General features: G+C 39.8%; 1 protein-coding gene across 1 annotated transcript; it reads right to left on the bottom strand.

Annotated features, from left to right (window-relative positions):
- LOC116814901 (interstitial collagenase-like) lies at window positions 1-8,565 on the bottom strand. The gene is made up of 10 exons (XM_032762867.2): window positions 8,423-8,565; window positions 7,166-7,410; window positions 6,679-6,827; window positions 6,463-6,588; window positions 4,961-5,122; window positions 4,395-4,512; window positions 3,480-3,613; window positions 1,943-2,102; window positions 558-661; window positions 1-320 (listed from the first exon to the last, which is right to left on the bottom strand). Exons 1-10 carry the CDS (start codon window positions 8,525-8,527, stop codon window positions 220-222), a joined length of 1,404 nt encoding a protein of 467 aa, XP_032618758.1. The 5' UTR covers window positions 8,528-8,565; the 3' UTR covers window positions 1-219.
- Between the last annotated feature and the right edge of the window lie 3,705 nt (window positions 8,566-12,270).

Raw genomic sequence — 12,270 nt, 5'->3', positions numbered from 1 at the left:
TATAAAATACTTTATGGGTAATCAAAAGTCCAGCCCATAATAATACAATAAATTACATAATGACAGTACTCGAATATTCTGAAGTTATTCAGACAGAACTCCCAGAGGCTCAGGCCAGAGAACTGTACAATTTTTTTGATTTTTTAACATCTATTAATAGATTAATAATACTGCATATAAAACAACTGTAACACGCAAGAAGGAAATCAATAGAATTAATCAGCAATTAAACCAGCTATTGCTTTTCATGACACTGACAACTCTCTTGACGTTAGGATCAAACTGGAACTGTCTTGTTCCTATGAAGAAATAGATGTATCCTAGAAATAAAAATAAATTAAATGGTTATATTTCATAGGTGATATGTTTTCCAACAAATATTTCTATAAAGCAAAATATAACATTGGCAGTACCTACATATTCATTTGTGTTAATTTCTGATCTTAGTACAGTAGTGAAAATATGAATAATGATTCTCTTTTAAAAGATTTCTTCAACCTAGAGAAGCACAAGTATTCTAGCATAGTAAACTATTTTTAAAGATTTGTTTTACTTACTACCATACTGGAAAGCAGCATCAATATTTTTGCTAATTCCTCGGAACTCATTGATTATCTTCTTTGGATAACCCTGATCCATGGACTGCCTGTTTTCATCGTATATGCATAGAAGAAATATATTTACAATGTATGGTAAATAAATGACATTTAAAAAGTTGAAAACAAACCCTGACACATAAATGAGACTATTCATGGTAGAAAATCCACTAAGAATGAGCTAAACTAACTGAACCCTTCAAATCCTTGCTATTCTGTTTTCAAGTTTGTGTACAAAACTTCCATTGAGCTTTCACCTCAGGAGTGCATGTGTGTGTATGTATAGGAGTTTTGGCCCTGCCTGCCCCGTGGCACTTTCCCGGGGCCAGGTCAGAACTGGGCAGTACCGGAAGCCAGAGCTGGACAGTACAGGCTGCTGGCTGCTTGCAGCTGATCAAAGCTGCCCAGGCAGGGGGACCCAGCTCAGGTGCCAGCAGAGCCCTCGGGGACCAGCAACTGTGGGGGGCCAGGAACAGAAGCCTGCGCCAAAGCGGTTCAGTCCAGGCTACTGTGAGTAGCCCTGGATCCTGCACCTGCCCTGTGCAGCGTGCCCCAGCAGGCAGGGACACAGGCTGGGGACTGCTCCCAGTACCCCACCAGGGCTTACTTCGCCACTGCCACCGGAGCTGGGCACCCAGCCAGCAACTGCCACTCTCTCCACTGTGCCTTCAGAGCTGGATGGCTGGAAAGCAGCAGCTACGGGGTGGCTGCCAGAGGGGAAAGGCAAATTTTGAAGTGGCTCCCCCATGTCCCTCATATTGTGATTCCAAGAGTCCATTCAACTGAATTCTAAACTGTTTTCAGATGAGAAGCCGAAGAGCCATTGCAATGTGATGCAGATATTAGTTCAATGGAGTAATTTATTGCAAAAGATTACTGAGCTACTATGAAATACAAACAAACCGTAACCACAAACTATTGCATAATCACACAGCATAAACCCACTTGACTGTTCACACTGAAGGAACAAAAATCTAGTATATTAATAGTTCTTTTAGCTTGAAGTTTGAGAGACACAGGAGGACAATTTCAGAACATTGTATTCTTTGGTTAGTTCTTAAAGAATTTACTAGATAATAGTGTTTCTACAGGTTCTGTGTCTCATCCTCTAGAATGTAATTAATTCCTGCCACAGATTTCTACAGGATGGTTGGAAAAAACCTATAGAAAGGTTAGCATTTTCTATCAGACTCCCTGGATTTTAAAACTAACTTCCATCGAACCCCTTTCAGTTTTGTGGAATCCAATTGGTTTAATCCCTATTACATTTTATTTTATGTTTCCATATTAATCCTCCAAGCCTAAAGAGAGAATATACCTTAAGTCTGTTGAACATTAAATCTTACCTCCAGTACTTGTCACCTACAAAGAAGTATGTTTTCCCTGAATTCTCATCATTGAAAGCTGCATTAATTCTCTTAACACTTTTTGGGAAGCCCAAGTCATAGATGCTTTTTGGGTGGTTATACACTAAGTCATACCCACTGAGGACCCAATATTTGTTCTCTGCAAAGAAAAAATAGAATTAATGCTTCACCGGCAGCTTCTGCTCATACTAAGCAACATCAGATCATCGCTTCTGGCTTAGTACTTTCATTACAATGAAGATAACAAAAGAACTTAATTATCAAGAGACGTATAGCTGAGTAGTGATTCTGAGATTTCATTCTCCCCTTTACTTTCAGTAAATTAAGGAATGGCACTTATCTTTGTATATGAAACATAGCATAAATCCTAGGGGAGATGTCTTTCATGGTCAGAAATTAGACCTTGGAGCAATGAGTCCAAGAAGAACCCTTCCCATACACTTATACACATTATACATTTTGGGAGAAGACTCCTTGAATTCTATAAATGGTTAAGTAATCCACCAAGAGCAGTTTACTGGGATGCAGAAGATTAACGATACTTGGGATATGTTCAGATACTTTGGTGATGGAGGCATATACATGTCTAAATAGATGTATATACAGAAACTTAACTATTAATAAGTGCATATGTCTTATCTAAATGATCAGGTGATTTTATGTATCTTTTCTCTCTCTCCTTCTCCCCATCTAAGTCTATCGTTAGGAGAGCTAGTTGAACTATTTCAAACAAACAGCTATTCTCATCAACAAACGGCCTTTTTACTAAAACAAAGCTTTTCACAAACAAGTGTCAGCATTGTCAACATTTTGGGTCAGGAATGGGGATTGTGGAAAATTTTGTATCCCTTTAAATATTCTTGTCAAAATTTGTAATAAAAATATTATTGAAATGCTTCTTATAATGTTTGTTTACCAAAAGTGGTCTCTTTTGAACACTTCCAAAGAAAAACAGTTTTGACATTTTTCACATAAATAGGTTTTTATTTTTTGACCACCTCTAGTAATTACCCTCACCTGTATGTCCTGTCTTTGCCTAGATGCTAAAAGCTCTGGAGGTCTTTTATTCTCTGTGTTCTGTAAGGTGCCTAGCAGACCTTTGGATGGGGCATCGATAATTAACCAATACTCTGCCGAATGCTTTTCAAAACAGCTGCTAACTCTTTGACTTACTACTGAGAATTAGTGTATTAATTCAAGGCTGCTAGTGCTCTAGTCCACAGCACATTTTGAATTTAGCCAAAGTGCTTCTTAATAGCTGTATGTTATTTCCTATGATAAAAGTAGATTGGAAGGAAAAGTGAAGCCATTTTCATTTCTTTCTTTTCAGAAGATTTACATTAAATAGATGAGAAACCTTTAATTTCATTATTCACACATTTTGGGGGCTTTTGTAATTTGAACATTTGAGTCGTTTTGTGCAGTATCTTCTAAGGAGAATTGCACAATCTGTGGAGCAAAGTATTCCCAGTAAATTCATATATCAGAAGAACTAACAAATGTCAGATTCCGTTACCTTTAAAAAGAAAAACTTGATCCCTTTCAACATTTTCATAAGCAGCTTGAATTCCAGATGGCAGAGTTGGCCAGAATAAAGAAATGAAATTGAGTTCGTCCTCTGTCATCTGAGGATGCTTGCGCCAGAAATACCTGGTTTAAATAAAATTTGCGTATTATAAACTGTTCCTGCACCTACCATAAACATAATACAAAGGTGAAGCGTGTCTGATTCTGTCTCCCGTTAGTGTTTGAGCCAGAGTGTGGAAAGGAGTGCTATGATTGCTATCTACTAGAACTAATCCTTTAGTAGTTTTGGTGCTGGAGGTCACATGTTCTATCTCTGCCAATGACCGACAACGTTGTTGGGTCATGACAAAGTAGTGGCCCAGCGTGTCACATAAACATACCATTCCAAATCATGAGTTTGCAGCTGCCCTTTTTTCAACTGAATCTAGATTGATGACAAACCTATCATTCCATTGATTACAGCGGCAGAGTAGTTGGAATAGAATCTAGAGGGAAGTCCTGACTCACCTTCACCAGCAGCCACTAGACCACTAACATTTCAGTTCCTCTCCTCTGATCAGAGCAGTGCATAGTGGAATCTGGGTCGTAGTTCCCATTGAAAACAATTAGAATTCCTTAGCAACTACAGTACAAAGGTTGGTGCCCTTTAGCCATCTCACCATTTGATGCAGTCACTTTGGAAACAGCTGAAGCATTTTGTCATGCCTGAGAGAAATGTTAGGTAAAGCTAGGCACCCATCATCAGAGAATTTGGGCCACCTTTTGTATGTGATTTTTATTGTTAGAGCTACATTTCTAAGTGACTGTTTCCCCTCATGCCTCTTGGGAATTAAATGATCTGAAATATTGTTTCCTTTTAAGTACTGCAGTTCAAAGAAGTAACTCAGAAGTTCTTTGTTGTTACCTGCCCTTAAAGAACAGCAGTTCTCCACGCATGGTAGCAACAGCATCAAAAGTCAATTTGGGATCACAAGTTCCTGGCGTTGTGGGTCCGGTTGGTTGAACGGGGTTATCTGACTGCCCTACATGAAGATTAAAGAAAAGTTGACATTATATAATATGGAGAAATACAACTGAAAACCAATATTATGAAGGACTTGGTGGACACACAAAATCTTCTCATGAAAAATTGTGAGGAGGTGGTTATTAATCAGGGTTCTGTCAAGTAACTTCAGGTCTATAGAGTTCCTAAATTCAGCACAAGTGAGGCTTAGTTTCTACAAAACTACTGAAGTATGCAAGAATGGGTATGCAGAGGAGCTGAACTTCAGTGAAACCACCTTCATGGCCATCGCCCACCTCTAGTTAACAGGAGCTCAGCAATAGTGGAATTTCTCTGTGCAGCAACACTAGAATCTTTCCAGAATTAGTAGAATGCTTCTTAAAATATACATTTTTTTATTGATTAAGCAGCATTCTGCATAAAAGTGAAATTAACCCAGCACATGACTAAATGTTTAATTTTCCTACCATAGATCTTTTGAATGCCATTAATGTCATCCTGAGGAAGACGAAATTCATTAGGGTCAGTGTAGGAATAGGTGGGGTACATCAGGGCACCAGGATCAGTAGAATGAGACAGACCCAGTGAATGGCCAAGTTCATGGGCAGCAACAAAGAACAAGTTGTATCCTGAGGAATTAAAAAAAATGTACATTTAAAATAGGTGAACTGTGTTTGAATCTATAGTACACCTGTCTAAGTAGGACATACCTATACATGCCAGCTCAAAGCATATTAGAGACACTTGAGATTCTTTCAGTAATCTGCAAACATTACAATATAAAGAAATGTAGAAGGAGAGGATTTTTTATATGGACATATAAACCAATCAGGCCCCAGTTACTGCTTCCCTTGCCCTTATTGTAACCCCCCAGCCCTTCACAAATGACCCAATTTTCCTTCTTAGACTGGTGTAAATCAGGAATAATGCCACTGAAATAAATGGAGGGTCACTGACGTTAATAAAATCCTTCCTTATTTACATGAAAGTATATGAGAGGAGAATTGTAGTGGTGCCCAAAGACCCAGTCAGTATCAAACCCCTTTTTGCTAGGCCTGGGCATAGAAAGGCACTGTCCCTGTCTTGAAGATTCTGTGATATTTTCAGCATGGATTGATGTTTCCTTGCTTCCAAAGAAAACTAACTTTTCTAAGCGCCACAATTTCTTTAGTGTAACCCATCATAAAATGTGCCACTATGAAACAACCCAATCTGAACCTCATCAAAACATCCTACAGAGCCATTTCCCTCAGATAAGTTTGCTGAAGATGCAAGGTAGGAAAAACCAGTCAGAGAGTCAGATTCTGCTACCCTCATTCACATCCTGACTTCAAAGGAACAGCTCATGGAGTAAGGCTCAGGTCCATGTGAGGACTTAGGTGCCTAATTCCCACTTTAGGCATCTAAATCCAAAATTTAGGTGTCACTAAGATCCTCAAAATCCCTGTTCAGCTGCCACTTAACTCTGTAGGCACCTATGTTCCCCCAGCACCAAAATTTTCACAGTAAAAGTCCCCTAGACATCCTATGTTTCTACCTCTGGGCAGGCACAGGGCTGCCTCAGGCAGGTGCCCAGACACCTGTGGGGGCTCATCCCGTACATGTGCTCAGAACATGCCTAATGCCACACAAAATGGCCAGCGAATGAGGAGGAGGCAGAATCTTCCCAGAGAAGTTTTAGCCCTCTGATCAAGGCATTCACTCAGGAGGTGAAAGATGCAGATTCAATTCCCTCCTCTGCCTGATGAGAAGTGATTTGAACATGGGTTTCCCACCTCTGAACCACCCTATTAATATTTAATTATTTATATCCAGTGGATCAGCTTCAACAGGGGAGATTGAAAGAGAGTCACATCAGAATATCCAATAGCCCAGTCTTTTGTGGATCTGAGCCTAAGTTACAACTTCACATGAGCAAAGATTGCACAATCTGATCCTGTGTAAACAGGGGTAGTAATGAAGCTCCTACCATTTGAGCCTTTCGTCCAATATTCCGCCTCATCAAAGTGGACATCTCCACCAAGACCATTGCCAGGCTGAAAGGCATGAGCCAGGAGTCCATCAGGTCCATCAAAGGGAGAATTGTCACGATGATCTAAGAAAAAGGATAATTAATTTAATTCTTATTGCCAAGCACTTCTATAAGTGATGATGGCTAATGTTTGTATTAGTATAACGTTCTTACCTCCAATTTCAAAAGACATCATTATATCTGCATTGCCATCGTAGATCCTTTTGAATGTTAGTGGTGACACATCACTCCAAACTTTAAGCGCCTTTTGGATTGCTTTGTCCACATCTGCTGGATTCATATCTGGTGTGTAGTTCTCAATCCTTTAAAATAACCCCAAAAGTAGTATACAATTTTTGGTATCTACTTGTAGTTCATGTAGAATATATTGTTTTATGCCAAAATATTTGAAATTTGGTGCCTAATGTTAGCCACTTTAAAGCCACATTTTGGCAGCATATTAAGTGACTTGATTTTCAAATTCTGAGCATTTACAACTCACACAGACTTTAACAGTGGTTTCATCCTCCCTTTAAAAACAGAACACTTATCTAGGTGTCTAAATATGGAATTCAGGGCCTAACTTTGGAACTTTTGGCAAATCATAGGAAAATTTTGGCCTTAACTCTTTTGCTCAATAAATTATTTAGACAAATGTTACCTGTATGTCAGATTCTTTCTTTCCCATTTTGGATTTCCATCAGTGAGGACATACTGACCAATATCAGGTACACCACACCTGGGCTTCTTTATCACCTTCAAAGTGTCAACATCTGGTTTTCCAGTCACTTTCAGCCCAAAAAATGCCTGCATTTCCTTGAGTTTTTCAGTTAGAGGCTTAATGTTTTTACTCTTAAAGCGAGACTGCTTGTCTGTTTCAAGCTCGTAGAAATTTTGTAGATAAGTCTGACAAAAACAAGAACAGTGTTTTGGGTCATTTGTATTCATTAAGTCCTGCAGAACAGTTTAAACATTTACAAAATTACACCCATGTGCCTGGGGTCTGTGTTTTCGAGGAGGCAAGACAGGTCGCTTTCTGCAGGGATTTATTTAAACAGTAAGAGATAATACAGTATAGTTTTCTGACTGACCTACTGATTTCCTGTTTTACAATGAAAGCTTTTGCAACATGTATCTTTAAAAATCTAAAATTTACTCTTCAGTTATTTACTCTAAATTTGCATATTACAACCTCTTCCCACAGCCCTTTCTTTCATGAGTAATCCAGTTGACTTCTCTGGGGCTGCTCAAATCAGTAAAGGCTAATAGGACCTGTCCCTCAGCCACTATTCAGTTATGATTTCCAATGAAACCAATGGAGGATGCTGGATGCTGAGCACTTTTGAAGCCAGCTATTTATCAACCAAATATGGATTTAGGAGCCTAACATTAGTTCCCATTTAAAAAAAAAGAAAAGTGCTATAACATCTTAACAAGAATTATATAACTTAGTTATTTTTTGTTCTGCTGCTCCATTAAGGCTCTGATTCAGCAAGGTACTTAAACATTTCCCTAATTTTAAGTACACCCATTGAAGACAATGAGACTATTTATGAGCTTAAAGTTAGGCACAGAGTTAAGTACCTTGCTGAACTGGGGCCTATATTTTTTATAGAACATCATAATCTGGTTGCTAGATAACATAATTAATGCCACGTTTTTGTAGTATTTTATTACTTTATTATATCACTTCTGACAATCATAATCATAATTCAGAGAAAACTAAGTTGGTGCAAAGGGGAAATATTTCTCTTAAAACTTCTGCAACTTGGTACCTCTTGAACATCAGGACTGTTTCTGAAAAATAAGAAATACAACTGCAGTTTGACAATTATAAGGTAAAATTTTGTAAAACGGATAAGAAGGTTCCTTCCTGCCATTTAATTTAGAGTGTCTGAAATTCATAGCAAATATTTACCTTCACAAGCTGGATGTTTTTGTCTTCATCTTCTGTTTCTGAAGGCATAGGAACTGCAGAGGAGGATGCTACATACAATACCAGCAGAAGCAGAAGGGTCTTCATTCTTATCGTCACTTCTGTGCCTTGTAACACTAACGCTGCTTACTCTACTGCTGCTACACACATGTCTCTCAGATAGCCCTGTTTATATAGCAACTGTGGACATCAGCTAGAAACTGACTCATCGTGTATAACTTCCTCTGATTAGCAAGGAAACCAATACATAACAATAGTTTCATCACCAAGGAGTGACACAACTAACAGAACTCCCTCCCCCCATTTTCACAATCATATAATATGATTAATAAGAAGGAAGAGGTTTTCAAATGAAAGCGTTTTGGTGATTCCAAATTCCTTTCCTTCCTCTATTAGATTATGTCCCATCCAAGTGGTCCCATTTTTTCAGAAAATTCAGAAAAACATTATGGTAGCCATTGTTATGAAAACAAACACAGCAACCTCCATCTAGAACACGGGTGGGAAACTTTTTAGCCGGAGGGCCACATCTGTGTATGGAAGTTGTATGAAGGGGCATGAATGCTCAAGGAATTGGGGTTTGGGATGCAGGATGGGGTGAGAACTCTGGCTGGGGGTGCAGTTTCTGGGGTGGGGCCAGAAATGAGAAGTTCTGGGTGCAGGAGGGGGCTCTGGACTTTGACTTGGGCTCTCGGGTCGGGGTGTGGAGAGGAGGTGAGGCATCCGTTTGGGGATGGGGATGAGGGGTTGGGAGTGTAGGAGGGTACTCTGGGCTGGGACCAAGGGGTTAGGACGGCCGAAGGGGGATCAGGGCTGGGGCAGGGGATTGGGGCAAGGAAGGGGATCAGGGGTGTAGGCTCCAGGGGGCGCTTACCTCAAGCAGCTCCTGGAAGAAGTACCATTTCCCCCCTCTGGCTCCTATGCAGAGGTGCAGCCAGGCAGCTTTGCACGCTGGCCCGTCCACAGGCACCACCCCTGCAGCTCCCATTGGCCATGGTTCCCAGCTAATGGGATCTGTGGGGGTGGCGCTTGGGGTGGGAGCAGCATGCGGAGCCCCCTGGCTGCCCCTACGTGTAGAAGCCAGAGGGTGGACATTCCTCTGCTTCTGGGATCCTTGTGGAGCCATGGCACACACGGAGTGGGCAAGCCCCCAACCCTGCTTGCCAGCAGGAGCTCAAGGGCTGGATTAAAATGTCTGAAGGGCCGTAGTTTGCCCAACCTAATCCAGAAGATCATTTAAGTATAGGCTTAACCTTAAACTCGGAAGTAGCCCAATTGACCTCAATAAGACAATACCCGCAACTATATTATACTCCCCAAAGTCTTTAGTTCTTTGGGACAGGGACATTCAAAATTTACCCAGCCAGGGCTTGATTCTGATCTCACTGCAGTGTAATATCCGAATCCTGCATTTAGAGCAGACCGGTGTGCTTGCATGGAGTCCCAATGCACTCAGTTCCTGCTCCAGTAAAGCACTTAAGCAGGTGCTAAACCTTAAGTAGTCGAATGGTCTCATTGACTTCAAGAGGAGCACTTCAAGTTAAAGCAAGGTGTAGATATTTGCATGTCCTTATTGCAGGATCAAGTCCTAAATTATCATTAACTCTACTGATTAAACCATTGTAATGCATTATAAGTGAAAGCAGAATAAAGCATTATCCTCCCTGGGCCTTTGTCAGAACAAATCTTTTTTTAAATGAAAAGTGACAGCAATCTAATCAAACTAAATCTCTCTTTATCTTTTTTCATTCTAACCACTGCAGACTAATACATCTGTGAGGTAAACTGTGAGAAACTGGCACAGGAAGTTTCAGAAATAGGGAAGGAATAAATTAATGCCAACATTTCCAATTATTAGCAAAATAACTCATCATGGTGGATCTCCTTTTCAGCCACACATATCTTCAGTCTCAAGATTCATCATTCAAAGAAACACAATTTTTGATTATTCTTGTTTCGTCATCATTTTCAGGAATCAACAAACAGTGGCACGTATCTTGGACACAACTCCAATGACATTGCATTACGTTATGTGTTCAAAGCTGTCATGCTCTTATTCATCGACTTGGGGCTGAAAAGCTGTCTTTGTTTATCTAGTCTAGTCTTGTTTGTGAAAGAGACACTTTTCTATATACACTTCTCCTTCTTGTGTTTTATACAGGCTATTGTATTTTTAGTTTTGCTCAGCTATTCCATGAGTAACTCACTGCTTTGCCTTCTTCCTTTCTTTTATCATTTTGCCTTTATTTGGTTTTTGAAGAAAAACTAAATACATTTAAAAACATTATGGAACTTGTCTTCCAACTTGCTCTTGTTCAAGTCCCATTCTCAACTGGGCAGAAAGCAGGGCTGGCTCGAAAACAGGAATTCTATTTTGTGAAATGTTTTGAAGTTTTGAAATACATGGAATAAAACAGACCTTTCAAAACTAAAAACAGAACAAAAGCAAAAGACAGACCTACCCAAGAACAGCCAATAGACTGGTATTTAGGGCACTCCCTAGAGATATGGGAGACACAGGTTCAAGTCTATGCACTACCCAGTTCAGAGTAGGGTCTTGAACCCACATCAGAGGTGACTGCCCCAGCCTCTGGACTATTGCCTCTTCTGGAGTGGGGCTTTCTCTCTCTCACTGAAACTGATACATTTCCACACAAAGATTGGCTTCAATGAATCAGCATTTTCCACTGATCAAAACATTTCATCAAAACATTTCTGATCATCCCTAGCAGAGTTTCACTTAGTCTGTCCCCAGGCAGTTCAGAATCCCCTCTCCATATTTAATGTTGATCTTACTTTAGACATAAATTTTTTCATTTACAAAGTGGCACCTCTGTTATGCATATCTAAGGCACAGCTCTTTAACTGAACCCATTCTTGCTGCATTAGTTTCTTATTCCTGATGCGTTAGGACCCCATCTACATTGGAGCTCAAAATTGTGTTTGAATCTGCAAGCTGCTTTCCTTTGTTCCTTATTTGTAACTGATAAAAACTTTAAACGTTCTAGTGATTTTCATCCCCAAAGGGCTGGACCCAGGGCCTCTTCCTCTCAGGGGATCCTGCCATCCTCCCTCCCACATCCCAATAAAACAAGTCAGGAGAAATTCCTCAAGGGCAGCTACATTGGGGTTTCCTCCTACTGCAGGTTTTCCTTCATGAGGGGGCAATTTGGCCAGTAGTTTTTCCATTTATGCCATTTTAGTACTATGAAAATCGAGAACAACAATTTGCAATTCAAAAAACTGATTTTAACAATTTCAGCATTTGCTGTAGTAAGAGTTATAGTCAGTTTTACCTTTCCACCAATAGGTGGCACTAGCAAGTTCTGTATTTGTTCTAAGAGGACAATTTGTACATTTATGTGCAAACATCTTGCCCTGTCATTTGTACCCTACAGTGGTCTGCTTTTAATCTCCTCTGAAGCAATAAAAAGCAACGTCTTCATGCAAAATCAAGTTATGCTGAAACAAGCTCTTTTGCTATTGAGTCACTTTTTTATGCACAAAGTTGTACACAAAAGCCATACACTGCTATTGTATATCAGTGTTGAATAAGTTACTATCATGTTTTCTTAAACTGCTAGAAGATTCACATTGGGGCCCTGCACATTTTGATACTAACTTGAGAAGAAGGAGGCCTCCCTATGAAATTTGTCTTTTTAAGAGTTCATACAAGCTCCTGATGTGCGTTACTGTAAATGAGATGATAGCTAATGTTCGGACATTTTCTTTAACCAAAGAGTATAGATTCCTCTTTAGGAGATTTATCAATCAATCAGATAAAACAAACAAGATGCCCAGTTTTGCCAAAAAAGCCATGACTTCCGTGA

Source organism: Chelonoidis abingdonii, chromosome 1 (genome assembly GCF_003597395.2).
Source record: "Chelonoidis abingdonii isolate Lonesome George chromosome 1, CheloAbing_2.0, whole genome shotgun sequence".
NCBI lineage: Eukaryota > Metazoa > Chordata > Testudines > Testudinidae > Chelonoidis > Chelonoidis abingdonii.
This window is presented reverse-complemented; position numbering and strand designations above follow the sequence as displayed.